The following is a 20,820-nucleotide window of genomic DNA, read 5'->3' as shown; positions in this document are numbered from 1 at the left end:
CTGAATAAAAGTGGAAAGCAAAACCCACGTGTACTTACTGAGGAAAAACTCGATGAGATAGGACAAAGGTTAGAACAGTCTCCTCGGAAATCTATCCGCCACCTCTCACAAGAAACGGGTGATTCAAGTACCCCTTAGGTCCCCCGATTTGTCAGCCTGCGATTTTTATTTATGGGTAAATCTAAATTATAAAGTATACAAAGACAATCCGCACACCAGCCGTGAGTTAACAGAGAGTATTGTACGAGATATCGGGAGAATTACAGTAGACGAACTTGCACGTGTAAATGCCAATTTCCTTCGGAGATGCCAGGAATGTGTTGCAGCAGAGGGACATCATTTTCAACTCCTTCTGTAGTCAAGATTAGTACACAATATGAAAACTGTAATTTTAATAGCCGACTGTCGCGGACCCGTTCGCCGGGAAAGACAAGCGCTGACGCCGGGCCTCTTGCCGCCGAGTCTCGTAGCGAATGTCAGGGAATGCTCTGTATGATGAAACCAGAAGCATGGTTCTGTGTAGCATCAGCAAATATTCCTTCTATTTTCCATTTTCTCTCGATTAATTTCTGCTTAAAATTGTTATTCTGTCTTGAATTGATAGTTATAGATTTCTTAATATTATGCCATTGTTGTTGATAAAAAGAGGAAGAGTCTAAGAGAATGGACACTTACAAACATCCATGCCAAGGCCGGGATTCGAACCCGAGACCCCTGGCGTCGTAGCTAAACTACTAACCACTCCGCCACAATTGTTATTTATGGGCCACATTTCACCGAGGCGCACACTTTGGTAGCCACTGGTATTTCAAACGCTTGGAGCTTACCTGGAGCGGCGTGCTGACCGCCGAGAGCGCTGTGAAGCCAACGATGTCGCTGAAGTAGATTGTAACGGAACCAAAGCTCTCCGCTTCCACTGGATCTCCTCTCTTCAGGGCATCTGCAACGCTCCTACAAGCAAAACGGCGAATTTTGAGACAACGTATATATCAGTAAACAGAGAAACCATAGGTTCATCAATCTCTAATTTATTTCGAAGCAAGAGCTTCTGAGTTGAAAGGCTGGCAGATAAAGGTAAAAAGGTAAAGTTCCCCATGCACATAACACCCTGCCATTAAGGCACATCCAGGGGATGTGGGGGGTAGGAACCCACATACAGGGCCGGATTAAGCTGGGTGCTATTGATGCTGCAACATTAAGCCCATTCCTGAAATAAGCCCAGATGAAAACAGACGAGAATTTTCCGAAAGCTGAACAGTTTTCTTTTGCTATATTAACCTGAAGATAAATCTTAGAATGAAATTTGGAGCCCCAATTTTGGACGCCTAGACACAGCGCTACTTATTATGCAGTTACTATTATTCTTTGCGCTGTGACGTAACTATAACGTCGTTGTGTTTATTGTTCACCAAAGATTTCAAGCATCAGGCCCAATTTCGTCTTAATCCGGCCCTGCCCACATATTCTCGATATCGACCATTCAGGAGGCGATGTGATCAGCACCATGCTCCGGCTGCCTTTACGCCCCTCTCAGGATTGCGTCCAGGTACGCAAGGACAAAATGGAAATTCTTGCAAAAAAAAAAGTCAGTTATTTTTTTTTTTGTAGATTCACATGAAAACATTTCATAGTTCGAGGGGGGCATGGCCCTCCCTGTATACGGGCCTGACTGCAGCAGATTAGTAGCCTACTATGTCACACTTGAAGATTTTAAGATGTCAGGCAAGAAAAAAACTATTATTTTTGTATCTCGACAAAATACACAATATTTTCGAAAATTACAGTTATTTTCAAATTCGCACCGTAAAAATATGGATTCCAATTAAAATACAAAAGCATACTGCAGTTCATAACATGCACCATGACACCAACTCAAATTTTTTTGTCTCAGATTTTTAGTAATCTGTCCTCTTTATCCCAGTTGGCAGGATTGTGTCAGCACTTTTGCCTGGTTTCTAAGCCCCGCGACAGATTAAGTTTGCAGCAGGTTTAATGTATTAATCCACACGAGAACGGTGCTAAGAATCTTTCGTACCAGTCTTGCCTCAACAGCAGAGATGTTCATATCGTAGACATTGAGAAAATCGACAGTATTGAAGCGGAACTATATTCTGAGCGCACATTTGTGTCTATACATGCGAAAAGTTGCTGCAAACTTGACCTTTCGCGAGGCTTAGTTCCCCTGATACAACACCTACGGAATATTTGTGACGTTACGACAAGGACAAAGTGTACCAAACATCTGAGCTTAATCTTGATAATCTAGAGACTAGAAAACCAATGCCATTTTCACTACGGCAAGTATGGACAGACTTGGAACACAGTTTAGATGTATGCTGAGCCAGAGGTGCACAGAATATACACCAAAAATATTTTTGCGCGTGCTCATATGAGCCGCAGTATGTTTCCGTATGCCCAAATTACAATTCTTGTTAGCGAAGTGTTAAATTTGAAACAGCATTTATGGACACCTTGTATAGTAGAAACGAAAATCGTATGTACCGGGTGGGCAGAATTAAAGTTACCCAACTCAGAGCCCTCTGTAGCCTGTTTGAGGCATCGTAGAACTCTGAAATGTGGTGAATCCACTATGCAGACCATGGGGAAGAGGATGGCGATAAAAAAAAATTGTTCAATTTTCCGCCACCAGGTTGAAATGTGGCGCTGTACTTCCATGATGGGTTGTAATAATGACAAACTGCTCCAATTGGTTATGGATTTACCTTTACCTTGCAATCTTGCAATAAACGAGAGATTATTTTCTCGCAACTTCCAGCCACTAACAAATGCCTCTCTAATTAATAACTCAGCTAAATCACTTAAGGTAATTATTTGTACAACCCATGATGAAAGTACACCGCCACATTTCAACCTGGTGGCAGAAAATTGAACTTTTTCTATCGCCATCCTCTTCCCCATGGTCTGCATAGTAGATTCACCAAATTTCAGAGTTCTAGGATGCCTCAGACAGGCTACAGAGGGCGCTCTAAGTTGGGTAACTTTAATTCTGCCCACCCGGTATTTTAAGGTATCACTCGCACTATACGTTTTCAATAGAAACGCTGTAGTTTAGAAGCGGGATATCAAAAAGTGAGCAAATTCCCAATATTGTGACGACGGTACTGCAGAAAATCTAGAAACTGTAAACTGAAATTCATACTGTAGGTAGATACATCTAACGATCGAGCCCGTATTGCATTTGAGTAGAATCGATCATTGCATTGCAATATGGCGGATCAATACTACAAAATCATGTAAAATGTTTAGAAAATACACTTGGCGTGCTATACAGGTATATATATTTTCAGTTCTTACGGCGGGCGCTCAGGAAGCTGGCAAGGGGAGCGGGGAATTCGCCGCAGACCAACCCGACAACAGCGGTGGCGCCGAGCGATACGACGTGGCGGAAATAAGTACTACGTGTACCTCGTTCTACAGGCTGCTGCGTTTCTTATCGCGCTGGATTGGTCGCTTTCCCGCTCCCCACTTCCCTTGCTAGCTTCTAGAGCGCCCGCCGTAAGAACTGAAAAGACATATAGTAGCCGTCAACGACAGAATAAGGCCGTGCTCGAAAGGTGCAAGACCGTTCTTGAAGCGAGCATCCTCCGAGTATGGTCTTGGAGTGCCGTCTTCAAGTCGTGGACTGGAAGTGAAAGTCTTTCGAATTGTACTTTGACTGCAGCGCCAAATACGACCAGTGGATGAAACTGAGGACACGTTGGTTTCCCAGCGTTTTAAAAACTTGTCTTTCAGCATAGAAATCACATAGCATTTTCAAATGTTCGTACACATACATTTCCACACATTAGAAGGACTAACAAACAACTTGCTGGCCCATACCTGTGTTGTTGGCTTTCTACCTCCGTGATTTTAAACAAATGAACAACGTGTGTGGAAATCACGTGACCTAGTCAGCAACCATCTGTACTGCGAGTTGTGTACTGGCGTACTTCTGTCCTTGGCGCTTTCGAACTTTACTAGGTGACGTCACTTCCGGCAAGACCATACTTCAAGTCTGTACTTTGTACCTTTCGGACAGAGCCTAAAGCTTTGATTTAATGTAAGACAAGAGGATGAAATTCTCCCCCTTCACACCTGGATCCTTAAAAACATCGATCACTTATTCTGTCCCCCTTCGACACGTAGCGCCACGAGTCTTCTGCTTGCTGACTGAAAGTCTTGTTACGCTAATTCAACAGCTTTTGTACCCCAAATCTGCCATATTTTGTCTTTTACCTTTATTTCAAGATATACTAAATTGATTTTGTTTATATAACGTTGTATTTCATCTACTTTTGGCTAATTGAAACGATTCAAGATATTACCACAGAATTTCAATGTAATGGTTCATGAATAGTTCGTAACCAGACGTAGAGATGGCACTCGAGTTGCACAAAATATTGTTCCCTTAAGAATGTGTTACTTTGAGTTTATCCAGCTACGAAATGCAAAAGCGTTATGCGCACTACTTTTTAGCTCTAAAAAAATTTAAATAGATTTTTCAAATAAATTAAACTGTTCTTGTTTATAAAATAACATTCATAAAAAGCTTACATATTTCTTATTGTCGAGAGACTTAATAAATAATATAAGGATTATTCATTCAATCTTACAGTCTTGTTAACGCAGGCGAATACCGCAAACTTGGTATAACTTGACAAGTTTAAAAACAAGACGCTGCAATCCATTGTTTGCGCACCTCACATCACATTTCCCCACTCCATTGTCTGCGGCGACGTTCGTTCGCAGTGTTGCAACCCGGAGGGAGCGGAATTTTCTGAGAATTTTCAACGAAATTTGAATGTGAAAGGCATGAATTAGTATCCCGTCACCTACACTACCTATTGATTACGCTAAATTCTAAATACATTTTGATATTTTCCCTTTAAACCTTAAATGAATTAAGTTATATTAAGGATATTTCTTACCAGCATAAGAAATGTATGAAATAAAACGATAGAAAAATGAAAAATATATAAACGATAGAACTGAGCTCACCTTCTAAATGTTTTCCAGTTCTCCTTCTTCAGTTTCACTCTCCCACTCATCCGAGTCTGTGTCTAACGATGAATCTGTGTCCGTGTCCGAATCGGCTTCACCAAGTCTAATTCAGTTCATCTACACGCTCGGCCATAAGTCCATCTCTTTCAAAGTTTCAATGCTTTAGAAAATAACACAGGCAAGCGTGTTATCAGATTGCCTTCTCGTAGTGATTGTTGTACGATAAACGATAAACAAACGAACCACCACCCCACTCGGTTTAAAAAAGAAGGCCACTGCTCGATGTCGCATTCAGAAAATGAAGTCATTCGCCCTGTAGTTTCTCTTCGTTATAAACCTTAACGCACGTGCGTAATACTACAGTTTACGATCGGCGCACCGCACGCATTTTCAAATGCCGGATTAAATAAAATGAACCACTGATATAATAGGAGCCTGCATGCATCGTCACGCTAAACAGTAAAAATCGTTTGTCGTATTTGTTTTCGCTTAATTTTGCTGAGTTCGCACCACTGGTATTCTCAACGCCAGACCAGTGAGTAGAAGAGTGGTGGGGAGGATGACGTAATAGGAAGTGCTCCGCAGCGATCTGCGCATATCGGGACTTAACTTGTCAGGCTATACCACAGTGATGCAGAGAATGACAACATATTAATAACATAACAAATAGGGCTGCGCCGATATCGCTTTGAACCAATCAGTGGCGTACGCAAGGGGTCTACCGGGTTAAACTCCCCCCTTGAGCTTTTGAAATATGGAAAATAGTGTGGAAAAAAAAACAAATGACCAATTTATGACAGTCAAGGATCTGCGACAATACTACTATTACTACTAATAATAATAATAAATTGAATCGACTGGTGTCGACGTTATTGCGAACATTCTTCTCGGTATGATGATTTCGCATCCCTTTGTGAAGTCTCAAGTGATGCTGAATCTACACCCACATCACTAAATAATGTTGAATCACCTAGAAGTGACAAATGTGTTGGAATGTCTCTAAACTTACTTTTGAACGCCTCATCATTATCCTGGGTGAGTTCCATAGGTAAAGATAATGTAAATTTCCCTGTGCATATAGCACCATGTCATGAAGCAAGAAGGAACATGTAGGGTTGGGGGGGGGGGGGCACACATTCTCGATCTCGGTAATTTTGGAGGTGATGTGATCAGCACCACGCCCCGGCAGCCTCCCCACCCTCAGGGTTGCTTTAAGGTGGAATTCCGGGAATCGAACGAGGATCTCCCGTGTGGTTGTCAGACACCTTACCGACTAGAACACCGCGGCTCCTTGGACGAGTTCCATACTTTCATTATTTCAATTTATTTTAATATATTTGGATTGTTTTTATGGATTTTCTTCACACTTAAAATGTCTCACCTATCATTCACAAATAAACGTTGACTAGAGAATTATTTCGTAGCAGAGAAACAAAGAAATGCTCCTAGAATTTGTTAAAAATGGAATGACTAGTAAATAATTTTGTTCTATTGCTTTCATTAGTAACAGCAGCTGCATTAGTAGTATTATTATTAGTAATTAAACTAATTAATTAATTATGAGCATTATTAATTAATTAAAGTATAATAAAACAATGGTAATATGAATTTAGAGAAAGTTTTAGAAATACCACCCCCCCCCCTTTTGATGAAATCCTGCGTACGCTACTGGAATCAATACCGATACATGAAAATTGCAAGAATTAAAATTTATTCAAAATATTGATCAATATTGATGTGTAAATATTCTTCTCCAGTGATATGCATCAATTTATCAATAAATTTGCTTTAGAGTATTCAAGAATTACTTCAGAATATTAAAGTAGATGCTATCGCAAAATACATTTTTCATTTAAAATTCGGCCAAAATAAAAATAAAGTTTGAATTTTGCATAATTTCCACGATAATGAGATATTTTTACGGACCCCGTGAAAGACCGATATGTCAGAAAAGTATCGGCTGGTATCTGTAGATGAATTCCAACCGATTCTTAACGATACCGATACATCGACATCGGCCCAGCCCTGATAATAACCCATATTTTTAAGCAATGATTGTTAGGTGATTTCAATGATCGCTCGTAGCTAAGATGCCTACTGGAAAGAGTGATTTGTATGATGTTAGGTGTTTCCTGTGATTAGTCGCTACTTGTGATTTCAGTGACGATAGTGATTCAAGTGTCACTGCATCTACGATGAGGCAATGAATCACATAGTACCTGCTCAAATTATGTTGCATTCTAGAAAACACACAGAACCCATTGTCTTGTGGCTAATCTTCCAGCAGTGTGGAGTTTGAAATATTTGAAATTCAAGAATTAGTTAGTTTGTTTACTCTTTGATTTCTTAACGTCCTATTTCTCCCTCTTGAATATTTGTAACGATAAGGATAGATATAACGATGAAAACAATGAGAGAACATCGATAACACTCATACAACTGTCGGTACTCGAATGAGAAACTAACAAACAGAAGAGAACATTGACGGCTCTTTAGATGTTGAACGTTGTCCTACTTTAAAAAAATCATTTTACATATCTGTTGGATTTATTCAGAAATATAGCAATACGATTTATGGAGCCTAATAATGTACACTTTAGCTGCATCTGCAAACAATTAAAGAACAATCTCACAGCCGCTGAATACGTCGTCCACCTACGAGGCAGGTAACAGATTTCGTAACAAGTTTGGCTGGCACTCATGATTGGCCCATTACGTAGTATCAAATGGTAGCCACTGCTATCCAGGCATATCTGCATATACCCCCCTCCCTTTGATTTTAGAACACATCGCTTTAAAAGTAACTTTGTGATCTAACTGAAATAGCAAATGTACTTGAACATTGTACTTGCCTCAATGGAATTTTAATAATGGAACTTTTTAAGTTTTCGGTCAAAATGTGTCTACCATACTACAAAAATCTTGGGGGCTACAGGGGGGGCTTAAGGCCCGTTTTGGGGGCGTCGTCCCTGCTGTGCAAATGAGTCTTCGCCGGGGTTTCAAAGTAGGAAACCTTCAAGGCGACAGCGTTAGTCACTACACTAACGGGGAGACCAGTTTCTAATCTGTTAAAAAAGAGAAGGGGAGAATGGACAGTTGATCACAGTTTAAGGGACGGTTGACAGTTGTGATCTGAGTTACGGTGATTAGGTCACATTTGTTATTGTGATTTATGAATCACAGTGATTAAATCACAGTTGTGATTGTGATTTGTGAAACACGGTGATTAGATCACAATTTTGATTGTGATTTATGAATCACATCACAGCTGTGATTGTGATTTATGAAACACTGTGATTAGATGACAGTTGAGGTTTATGAGTCACGGTGATTAAATCGTGGTTGTGATTTATGAATCACGATGATTAGATTATAGTTGTGATTTATGAATCACGGTGATTAGATCATAGTTGTGATTGTGATTTATGAAACGCGGTGATTAGATCACAATTGTGATTGTGATTAATGAAACATTGTGATTAGATGACAGTTGAGGTTTATGAGTCACGGTGATTAAATCGTGGTTGTGATTTATGAATCACGATGATTAGATTATAGTTGTGATTTATGAATCACGGAGATTAGATTATAGTTGTCATTTATGAATCACAGTGATTAGATCATAGTTGTGATTGTGATTTATGAAACGCGGTGATTAGATCACAATTGTGATTGTGATTTATGAATCACAGTGATTAGATCACAGTTGTGATTGTGATTTATGAAACATTGTGATTAGATGACAGTTGAGGTTTATGAGTCACGGTGATTAAATCGTGGTTGTGATTTATGAATCACAATGATTAGATTATAGTTGTGATTTATGAATCACGGTGATTAGATCATAGTTGTGATTGTGATTTATGAAACGCGGTGATTAGATCACAATTGTGATTGTGATTAATGAAACATTGTGATTAGATGACAGTTGAGGTTTATGAGTCACGGTGATTAAATCGTGGTTGTGATTTATGAATCACGATGATTAGATTATAGTTGTGATTTATGAATCACGGTGATTAGATTATAGTTGTCATTTATGAATCACGGTGATTAGATCATAGTTGTGATTGTGATTTATGAAACGCGGTGATTAGATCACAATTGTGATTGTGATTTATGAATCACAGTGATTAGATCACAGTTGTGATTGTGATTTATGAAACATTGTGATTAGATGACAGTTCAGGTTTATGAGTCACGGTGATTAAATCGTGGTTGTGATTTATGAATCACGATGATTAGATTATAGTTGTGATTTATGAATCACGGGTGATTATATCGTGGTTGTGATTTATGAGTTACGCTGATTAGATCATAGTTGTGATTGTGATTTATGAATCACAGTGATTAGATCACAATTGTGATTATGATTTATGAATCAGAGTGATTAGATCACAATTGTGATTGTGATTTATGAAACACTGTGATTAGATGACAGTTGAGGTTTATGAGTCACGGTGATTAGATCGTGGTTGTGATTTATGAATCACGATGATTAGATTATAGTTGTGATTTATGAATCACGGTTATTAGATCGTGGTTGTGATTTATGAGTTACGCTGATTAGATCATAGTTGTGATTGTGATTTATGAAACACGGTGATTAGATCACGGTCATGTTTGTGATTTATGAATCGCTGTGATCACAGGTCAAGCATAAGACTACATTCATGCCAGGCTAGCCAGACTAAAACAAGAACCACAGGCTGCAACTAAGCATGTCAGATAAATCTTGTGCCCGTGACGTCACGACGTGTAAACCGCCCACAATGCACGTCATCATGTGACTACCCGTTGATGAAAACCACAAGCTTAGCACGCTGGAGTAAACCAGAATCGAGTCTGCCTGTAACTTTACAACAGGTTCTTTTTCTGGCGGTCGAAACTTCAAAGCGGCCGCTGTTTTTCGTCCACAATCGAATTGTTCCAGCAGGAGGACGATTTCGCCAGTTCACAATTCAATTTGAGGTCATTGTTGCCGAACAATAGAGAGTAAGAATGGGGAAACCTTACTTTGGCAGCATTCTGTGCAACAATGCGTCCGTTTTCTTCTTCTCCTCTGTTAGCTGATTGGTCCTCTCCTGCACAAGGCCCTCCAGGTTGTAAGCGTACTTCTCCATGATCGCAAGCATGTTGTCGAATATGTTGGGCTTCCTGCGAAAATCAGATAAAAAGAGCCTTATTCAATGATTGCTTTCAAAAATATGTGTTTTCTGAATCCTAAAAATACTCCACAAAGAAAGCTCCTATTCAATTACATGGAAAAAGTTGAAACTGCAATGTATCCTGCGATGTCCGCAACCCCAGCTTACACTTGTGCGAAACGGGTTATCATCCTACGCAGGATACATTACTTATTACATTTAAAGCAAGTAAAGGAGACAAAGCGAATGCCTGGGTAAAGTGAAACGCTGTAAATTAAAGGAGATGTATTTATAAAATAATTACATGAGTTATAGAGAATTAATTATTGCAAGTGCTCTAAAATGGACGAATGAGGTTAAGCTATTTTCTTTGTTTTCTTACTGTGAATCTATTACCATTACATTGTAAATATTATATTTACTTATAATTAAATATATTTTCTTGGCATCTCTAACCTTTACAAAGCTGGAATGATGAACTATATTCTGCAGTTCTGTGAACACACTGACATCCAGGTTCGAATCCATGATGGGCATAATACTGTGACGAACCCTGGGAGGTGAGTGCTCCCAATCAGAATGTCAATGCCTGGAGGGTGGGTATACTAAATTGATGTAAACAATTTACATGACATCTCAGTTACAGAACACTGAAATCACGCCAAATTCCCACAAGTGACCCCACCCATCACATCGGTAACGCCGGTTGCCATGTTAAAGAATTACATCGATAAGCTTAAACAAACCAAAGAATCTTGACCTAAATTATCCTAAAAGTTTATGTTCACCACTCTTGAGCTCAAGAAGTATAAAAACCGCAGCAGAAATGAATTATGCTTTGTACAAAATTCCGCTGTCACCTGTCCACCCTGTACATTGAAATGAACCCATCTTCGTTGACTTATTGACGCACCCGAAAGATGAACTTAATTCGAATTCTTTCCCCGATAATGAATACGTTAAGGTAACTTTAAGATACAACTTCTTGAGTTATTATTCATGCACGAGTGACCAGTAGGAAGTGAACCCCCACCTGCAAGAGATCATCGACATTAGTATACACATGGTTATGTTACATGAAATGAAAAATCTGTAAATTAATAATATCCACACTAGAAAGTTGATTTATGAGCATTTATTAACTAAAACAATTGTAGAAATAAGATCTACTGTATTTTACTTTGTATTACGACGACCAGAAAAAACATTATTTTGTGTAAACAACATTTTGCACCTAACCAACATGCCAGACAATTGCGTATTAGTACATGAATATCAGCTGATGTGGCTGCTATATTTTCCCCTTAAAACCGATCACACCAAGCTCGTCGACACCGTCGATTATTACGTGTGATAATATTCTGGAGGATTATCAGTTTAGATCGTTTTAACGTTGCTAGACGAATACAATTTTATACCATTTCAACATATGAATACAAACAATAGAATTTGTCAATGTAAGTTTTAGCTGCCTCAATTTTTGACAGCTGACGGACGCAAACATACGTCATAAAATCTCTCATTCATTACGAGGTAAATTTTTACAAATAACACAGAAAGTAATGAGTATACTGAGCACGATAAATTAAAGATTATTTACAATAATTATTATTTACACAGTCTTAGGCAGCGAGAGATTTCCTCGTCAAGATGGCTACCCCTAGCATGCGCTTCGCGCCCAAATTAACGACGTATTAAGTTCCGTATTATGGCCATAATATTCGCACACGAAAGCTAGCTTAAATCACGTATGTAGCCGATGAGTTTCATGTATCCCAAGTTGGATTTGAGTTTATCCGTAAGCACTTAGATAGAAAAGGTTTCCTACTTACAATACATCCGGGTCCTTCAATTTGTGAACATTGAGCGAAAATAAAATTCACATATCCGTCCACACCTTCACTTGCGCTCACAAATTTCTCGTGAAGAAGGTAATCTTATCCTTCGTGAATCATAGGCATCATTTAATTTGGATGGATAGCTTATGGATGCAAGGAATATAGAGATTAGGTAAAGCCATCCGAAGATTGCCGATCTTGCACGAACGCGTGACGTCACCGGAGAAGCAGTGAGCTCGGCTGAAGCAGACGGCCCCTAGCATTTATATGGGAGATTCAGAGAGCGAAAGTATATTATTACTTTTAGGAGGGGGAAAATAATAATTGCCATCCTCCAAGATGGTATCGAGGCATCCTTTCATTGATTAGTAACATAATTGAAAACGCGCTACTTTTAAAAGGAAGCAAAGTACATGTGAAAAAATGTATTTTGAAAATCCATATTCCTGAAACTTTCTGACCGATGCGCTACAAAGAAAGTTGCGTGTTCTTCTTTAGAATTTCGTCATTTTACAAATCGTAATATAATTTTAACAAAAACGTGGCATGCTAAAGAAGAATTAAAGAGTTTAAAAAAATAATTGATTAATAGACTTAGTTCATTTTACTTTGCTTATCTGTCACATATGGCTAATCGCAAAGATGAGGATGCGTGATGATATGATGAAATTGAAGAAAGGAAAGTAGACCCATGCCCGGGCGGGGATTCGAACCTGGGGACCCTTGGCATCTTAAAGCGTTGTGCTAACCACTTCCCCACGGAGGTGAGCATTACAAGAAAATAAACAGAAAATGACAATCATATGGCATCTATGTTTTAATATGCGAGAAACATTTGCGAGGAGGTTATTGAAGTAACAAATAATTATTACAAGACGTTGTGATGAAAATTATTAAGATATCTGAAATATCGAGAGTTGACCTTGCAGTCTCTAAATGTACTTTTAGGGTTACGCAAAACCTTTACTCAAAATTGCTAGTGTAAATTTATAAGCTATTAAAATTTAAAACTTATTCCTGTTCGAAAAGAGAAACTGCCAAGTCAAATTAATATTTCGTAGAAATACATATATTTGTCTTTCATGAGGCCAAGAGAGTATTTGGAGGAGACGCTGGCTTGGGAAGGCTATAGCCCCGGATCTCGATCTGCAAAGGGGCTTCCAGTGGGAAAACATTCCTATGAAATAGTCCAGAAGGAGGGGCGAAATGATTTCTTTTTAAAATGGCTCAAGAATACAAAGATATAAGTGGATATTTGACAAGCTTAGTCTAAAACTTACAACTGAAGTCGTACGTGTGTGTGTGTGGGGGGGTGGCTACGTGAGTTAACACAGTGGAATATGATTCACAATACTAAAATTAAAATACATATGTGGGAACAATAGAAATCAAAATATGTTGTAGCTAGTGATGGCGCAATAGTAAAGATGGAGGGGTAAATCATATTTTCCCGGGGCAATCATTTTTATTATTCCGTTACATACGACACAAAAATGCATATTTTGGCTAAAAGAGCATTCATTCATTTATTTATTTTGTCGTTTTACTGGGGGCAGATAAGAAAGGGAGAGAGAGAGAGAGAGAAATTGTCGAACGAGAATAGGGAGGCGTTCCTGCCCCCCACCCCCTGTAGGGTGGTCATTGCCTATATCTATGATGGAGAAGAATACACCAGTTACTACGCTATTAAATGAAACAGATACTTTTAAAACTTTTAATCAAATTATTTGTGAACTATGATTTAAATTTAGAGAGAGCACATACCTGTTTAATTTAATTTGGATGAGTTAACTTCTGAAGCCTGCCATTTCCGAGCCTTCTTCCGGTATAACTACACTGCCCTTTGAGCCGTAGCTGCTGCGTTCAGGTGGCGGAACGAGCAGAATACTAATTAAAACAAATATGTGACAAATATATATAAAAAAACAACGTGTTGAAGCTATTGACGGCGCCAAAGAAAAGACAGAAGAGAAACGTGGAGAGTGCAGTGATATTTTACGGGAAGCAGCAAACACGTATCCAGGAATTCCTTTCGGGGCGGCGGCTGAACACCATTTTTTAAAGGGGTATCACAATTGTATGTTTAAGGCCAGTGGTGGCAATTGGGTTCCAAAATGTGTGTGTGGGGGGGGGGGGGTGGACAAGGAGACAAGCATTAAGAGGCCATAGTGTGATAGTGTGGAGGCAAAGAATGGGGAGCAACTATCTCCTAAATCGTCGCCACTGTTTAAGGCTGACATTTTAATCAGAACGTGAAATCGGGACATTTTCTACCACTCAACTCCTCTGTTTCCATGCATTAATATTGTGTGCCGGAACCATCTCAGTATGTATGTTTGTCCATTTCTTCTCATCAGGCATTAAAACATCTATGTACCAGAAGTGTTTTTACGAAGGTGTTACACATGCACGGAATGCACAATCCACTCGACAACGCACGATTCAAACTCTGTGCAGGGAACTTGAATCAGACAGTTCACGAATATTTCTCTCTCATTCGAGCCTGAACACCACTAATGTGTCTTGTCCTCCCATGTTTGCAGCTCTTATAAAATCCGAAACCCACCAAATTGTTCATATTCATGCCTAAGCACTCGCAAGTGTCCAAAATTGTCTGTTGAGTGTGTGTCGAACCCAGTAGCCTTAAACAAAAGTATTTTTTATGCCATGAAATTCTCGGACTGCATACACAAAATTTGGTCCTGGCACAACCAAATCATCACTCAAAACTTTGATTTTCAGTTCATCTGTGCAGCTTATTTCTTTTTTAATAAATCGCTCCAATGCCCAGCCCGATACTGCCGAAATATTCACTTTAGAGAGAGAGACCTTCGATCTCTTCGTCTTTCGACCCGAACTACTCGTAGCACTACTCGAAGTTCCGCTGTCGTCAATGTCTTTAGCTTTGGGACCGAACTGGAACTAGTAGTAGACTTCGTTACTTTACGGTATTTAGTCCATTTCATTTTCGAATCACTAGAACTTATAAAGCAACCAATGGACACTGACTGATCACTAATCGACTGTATGAATTGTCACACTTACCTCTGAAGTCTCCACCTATTCTGTTGTACAGATCAACCGGGAAATTGAAGCCGCGTATTAATATCCTCATTATATTCTAGAACGTTTCGCAGATATCACGATTCGAAAATATTGCCAGTAGTTCGACTCCTTCTCTTTTTCAAGAACGTTCCCTCTCGCGCTTTCCAGAGATTAAAAAATTACAATGAATCCGAATCGCCCTACCTGCGGCGCTACCTTTGTTGTGCAACTTCCGAATGCTGACAAGTCTCTTCTACATAGTGTTCAAGTTCGCTACGACAACACCGAAAGCGTTTGAAAAGTTTACGTACAATATTATCAACAACAGGGTTATAGAACATTCTCCGTCTTGCCTTGATAAGTATTTCTCTCCTAAAATTATCGTCACATTATTCAAGAAGACAACAACCTAATTTTATCTAGTGTAAAATGAAAACTTTCCTGATGGGGGGAGTCCACGAGTTACGATCCCCACCTTGGATACGCGCTATAAACAATAACAGGGTCCGTAGAACATTCTCCGTCTTGCCTTGAAATGTATTTCTCTCCTAAAATTATCATCACATTATTGAAGAAGACAAAAACCTAATTTTATCTCGTGTAAACTGAAAAATTTCCTGGGGGAGGGGGCTCGAGACACCTGATGCCCACCTTGGATACGCACTATTAACAATAACAGGGTTATAGAACATTCTCCGTCTTGTCTCGATAATTATTCCTCTGCTTAAATTATCGTCACATTATTCAAGAAGTCAGAAACCTAATTTTATCAGTGTAAACTGAAAAATTTCCTTGGGGAGCGGGGGGAGGGGGGCCTCGAACCACCTGATCCCTACCTTGGATACGCGCTATTAACAATAACAGGCTTATAGAACATTCTCCGTCTTGCCTAGATAATTATCTCTCTCAAATTATCACCATATTATTCAAGAAGCCAAAAACCTAATTTTATCTAGCGTAAACTGAAAATTTTCTAAAGGGTGGCTTGAGCCCCCTGATTCCCACCTTGGATACGAGCTGTTACCAATAACAGGGTTATAGAATATTCTCCGTCTCGCCTCGATAATTATTTCTCTCCTTAAATTAACGTCACATTATTTTATTTGACACCACAAGAAACAAAAAATCTCATTTTATCTAGTGTAAACCGAAAACTTTCGGGGGGGCTTGAGCCCCCTAAGCCCCCCTTGGATACGTGCCTGGGAAGCAGTCACGTTTATTACACCCTTACATTTACATACAATATTATAAAGTTCTGCTTTTAGATCTCGCACAATGCCTTTTTCACAAAAATGGGCAATCTCGCATTTTTTGATATCAATCAAGCTGTGATATTTTAGTTTTCTTCCGTTAGTTTTCTGATAATAGTTTTCACAGCTTTCCATAGCATTTAGGCATGATTTCAGTTGACAAGAACAAAATAATCTTATTTCAAAACATAGAGCAAAAAGAAATACAACGCGCTTAAGTTAAAACTCCCTTACATTGGAAGCCTGGAGAGAACAAAACAGGGGTTCCTTCGTAACACGATTTCTTGAAAACCATTTTACACATTTGAATCAACTTTGTGATGAATTGATTAGAAAGGATGAATCTTAACAGTAAAAGTTGTAACTTTTCTCTTGCTACTATATTTTAGAAGATATTCGTTGTCAAATTTCTCAATATTTGCATAAGGAACCAGCCTTTTCAGTGCCGAGTATTTCGATGGTGACGTCATGCATCCACGGACAACTGCGCATACGATCTGCGCCGCCGAATGAGCACCCCCTGTATGGATGATCCGATATCCCTTGATATCTCGAGCATGAAAACAGCTCACTTCTGTGTCTACCATTCCTTCTCCCCGAACTCCTGAATCGCTCTTCCGCAACCCGTTCCTCACGTTAGTATTCCATCCTGCGATTTCCTGCAACAAGTCCAATCCTCAGCGCAGAGCTGCTTTCACATCCAACGTATTTCCGAGAATGATCAATAACCCATTTTTTGATCTTTGTTTTGCACAAATTCACCAAATCGCATAAAAGGAAGAAGCATTTTCTTACTAGATCCCGTTCGGGAATCAAGATTAGCTATTAACTCTTATCGTGCTACACACTGTTGCCATCAGATATAAAGATTTTGTTTTGTGAGTCCTCAAGATTATTAACATGCGCGAAGCAACAGTCGTGGCAAATTATCAATAATCATTATCAATAATAGAGAGAAAAAACATGAATACATTTGAATATAATATGACTCGCATAACGATACCCGTTATAATACGAATATTTTTCCGTGACTACAATGGGATTCATGGGTATTACCGTGAAAATTCTCCATCACTATGTTCGTGTACTTTATTTGACCCAATAAGAGCTTCAAGAATTAAAAGAAAACTCAAAACAAGCTGTTGAAACTTCTACACCAGCATACATAAAAATCCATCGCTTTAATACACATAGGATGCAAGAGAAAAATTAATGAAAACAGTCATGGACAATTTGCACGACAATACTCATGCATCACCGCTGTACATCATTTGATTTCCACCAGAGGACTCTGCTATTTCTGGATAACGACAAAATCCTTCTTTTTAAATATAGATTTTATTAATTAATGACGTTTCTGAAGTCATTTCCGGCGATGATTCAGAGAATCGGAATACCGGATTTTGATTCTATCAAAAATCATAATAATTACATCTGTTTTTAAAAAGAAGAGGACTTACAACCCTGCTTGCATTTCCTTAAGTTTGACTCTGATGTAACGGAAGTCTGGGCGTTGTTCTGGATCCTCATCCCAACATGACTCCATACACCTTGCCACGTATTCAGGCAATTCCACTCCTTCCAGATTTGGACGGAAGATGGCGCCACCATATTCTTCAGGGTTTCTGACTCGCTGCAGTATTTCTGAGAAAGAACAGAGGAAATTTTCAATTAAGTATTTTATATTTCAATTGCGATAATGTATATTTTGCGAATTATTCATCCTTATGACACAGAAGTTAAGAAAGTGATACGAAAATGAGAATCTTCAAATTGAATTTAGGCCTTTTAACTTAATTACTGATCTGCACATTTTGATACATGATTTAATCACCTTGGACTCTAGTTGTGAAAGTTTGTTTTCAATGTCTAGGCTAGAATTGATTTAAGTAAAATTGTTACGTGATTCGGCACATATGACCCATTTTACACCCTTCAATGTATACGAGGAAATACTGTATACCCTCATCTAAAAGGCTTAATTAAGAACATCGCCGTCTGTATCAGGAGACTTGGCAGTAGCATCTCCTGCTTCGTTCCCTTTCCTGCCCACGTCACGTGACTATGGACCCGGCAAAAGCGAACTTCAATACTGGCAGATAAGGACACGAGCCGTCGAAAGATGCGCTGCACTACCGGATGCCGGAATTAGGCATTTCCAGACTCGTGAGCACACTTATCGAAGCAGTGCAAACAAGAACTTTCTTAAGAGCGTGAATGTCAGCCAAGTTCAGTGCCTTTAGTTCTGCCGTAAAGGTGGAACAGGCAGGATGAAAAGGGTATCTGGAACTTTGGGACTTCATAACAAACGCACAACCAATTGATTCGACTGTCTTGGACCCTGACATACATTAAAATTTGGGCACTGGGATCGAAGCTTTACAAACATCTGCTCGTATTCGAGCATTAGTGTTTCAAGCAGACACTATCCACACCTAGTAGTGCTGAAAGGATTTCACACCGAATGGTCTTGTGGCACGAGGATGTATCCGATGTATTCTCTCGTCTGAGACGGTGTGGTATGATGGGTGCGTAGGCATCTAGCGTAGATGGAAGTAGTAATTAAGAAGTCACGGTCCACGTAGAGATAGCGACGGCTATGATGCCTCCACATACAAACTGACAACTGGACTGACCTGTACGAAATGCACCGGAACAAAAACGTACACCATCGTCATGAAAGATGTCGAGGATTCGAAGCCGACAAAGACGGAAGGACGAATAGACAACACGACCTTCTCGGAGAACAGATTAAAAGAAAACACCTAAGCTAAACATACCAACAACAATAAAATGTTTGTTCCCTGATATTACAAATAATTTCATGTCAAGCAAGTTGAAAACTATTTATTTGAAAAGAACGTTCAAGAATTCTGAGACTACATCCTTGCTCCGTTAGCAAGAGATAGAGGATAGGGTTATGATATTCATATCACCACACAACAATCATTATTAATAGAAAAATGCTTGATTTTTTGGCTTTATAACCCAGCTTCTCAAACACCTCGACGAAAATATCGAGTCTTTATCTTAAGGGTAAAATTCAAGTTGGGTACATACAGGTGAGTCAATTAAAGGCAATGAACGGTCATTGGTTAACAAAATGACATCATTTTCGAGATATGTGAAAAACATACAGCACATAGAAAATTAAATCTTCACCAAACTGACTACTTGTGAGACAACAGCTTGAAAAAGAACATTACTGAAAATTATGGACTCATTTTCTGAGTTTTTGTGCACCATTGTCCCACAGCTTCAATTGAACTTGTTCACACCAACCGCTTAGCGGCGCTGGTAACGTATGCATTATCCTTTTAAATGTAAGAGACGTTATAGAAGCGTGTTCGCATAGAACTTTCCTGATCCTGTGCAAGACAAGTTTAATTCAGACTGACTTTTCATTCTGTTTACATTTTCCGCAGAGAATTACGTCCCAAGACAAACAGAATTGATAAAGCAAATAAACAAGATAATATGATACTAAAACGCACAATACATACCTTTGTTGGAAATCTCTATCTTCCCCCAGGGCCCTGCTCGAGTCACTATCTCGTACAGGATGATTCCAAAAGAGTAGACATCTCCTTTCTGGGTCCCCCTGCTCGGTGGATTTGAATCTCGTAGAAGTTCGGGCGCTCTCCACAAGAGGCGTCGTTGAGCTTTCGCTGGATCTGGTTCCTCTTGTCCAGCTGAAAAATGTATTAAATATCATAATACAAACATTCTGATGAAATAATATGATCTTTATTCTTTAACAATCTTGAGATTTTGCCGCCAATACTGAAGCGAAAATTTACGTACAAAATGCTAATATTCTTACTTTCCAAAGCAGGTCACAAAAGATTGCGTCGATAGTAGTAGTATGGTATATGCTAAGCATCGGAAAATTTGGTTCAACTGCAATCGAGAAATGTAAACATTGTAATTATTAATTGTGTAATCTAGTGACAGAGTATGTTGATAATTTCATATATGTGTATATATACACAGAGCATTACCTGACATTCGCTACGAGACTCGGCGGCAAAATGTTTAACTACTCTACTCATCCAATTGTAGTGCGTTTACGAGGCATTAGTTCTAAATATTTACGATAGAAGTATCATATGGGAATTGCTTACCTTTGAACTCATGGAGACCGAAATCCGTTATCTGAAGCACCCATCGACTGTCCACCAGGCAGTTACTGGACCTCAGGTTCCCGTGGGATATTATTTCGCTGTCGTGGAGGTAGATCATGCCCTGGAAGGGGAAGAAGAACGCTCTGATTAAGTTATTACTTTACACAACTTCTACTTGCACAAAAATATCTCGTATTGAACCGTAGAAATGATGGTCCTTACAAGGGCCAGAAATGAGATGGTCCTTACAAGGGCCAGAAAAGTAACGATCATTTTTGCACTAAGGTGAAGATATGACTTCTGTGGGTTTATGTATTAGGAAAATTACCACGCAAGATGCAGTTTACTATTGTCTGTATACAGTTTCGTTAGATCCAGTGCTAATATTCGACTATTGATTTTCGTTGCTATAGCA

The 20,820-nt window shown here is 39.1% G+C and overlaps 1 protein-coding gene across 1 annotated transcript in view; it reads right to left on the bottom strand.

Annotated features, from left to right (window-relative positions):
- Positions 1-20,820, bottom strand: part of Gyc32E (Guanylyl cyclase at 32E) — a 155,814-nt gene that overhangs the window by 32,601 nt on the left and 102,393 nt on the right. The window contains exons 13-17 of the mRNA XM_083110956.1: positions 20,406-20,526; positions 19,785-19,973; positions 17,742-17,925; positions 10,018-10,158; positions 828-951 (exon numbers count right to left, since the gene is read on the bottom strand). Coding sequence (XP_082967082.1) covers positions 828-951; positions 10,018-10,158; positions 17,742-17,925; positions 19,785-19,973; positions 20,406-20,526 — 759 coding nt within the window. The remainder of the gene's footprint in view (positions 1-827; positions 952-10,017; positions 10,159-17,741; positions 17,926-19,784; positions 19,974-20,405; positions 20,527-20,820) is intronic.

The sequence above is a fragment of the Lepisma saccharinum genome, chromosome 24 (assembly GCF_977018435.1).
Source record: "Lepisma saccharinum chromosome 24, izLepSacc3.1, whole genome shotgun sequence".
NCBI lineage: Eukaryota > Metazoa > Arthropoda > Insecta > Zygentoma > Lepismatidae > Lepisma > Lepisma saccharinum.
The sequence above is the reverse complement of the archived record's forward strand: the minus strand, read 5'-3'. Positions and strand labels throughout refer to the sequence as shown.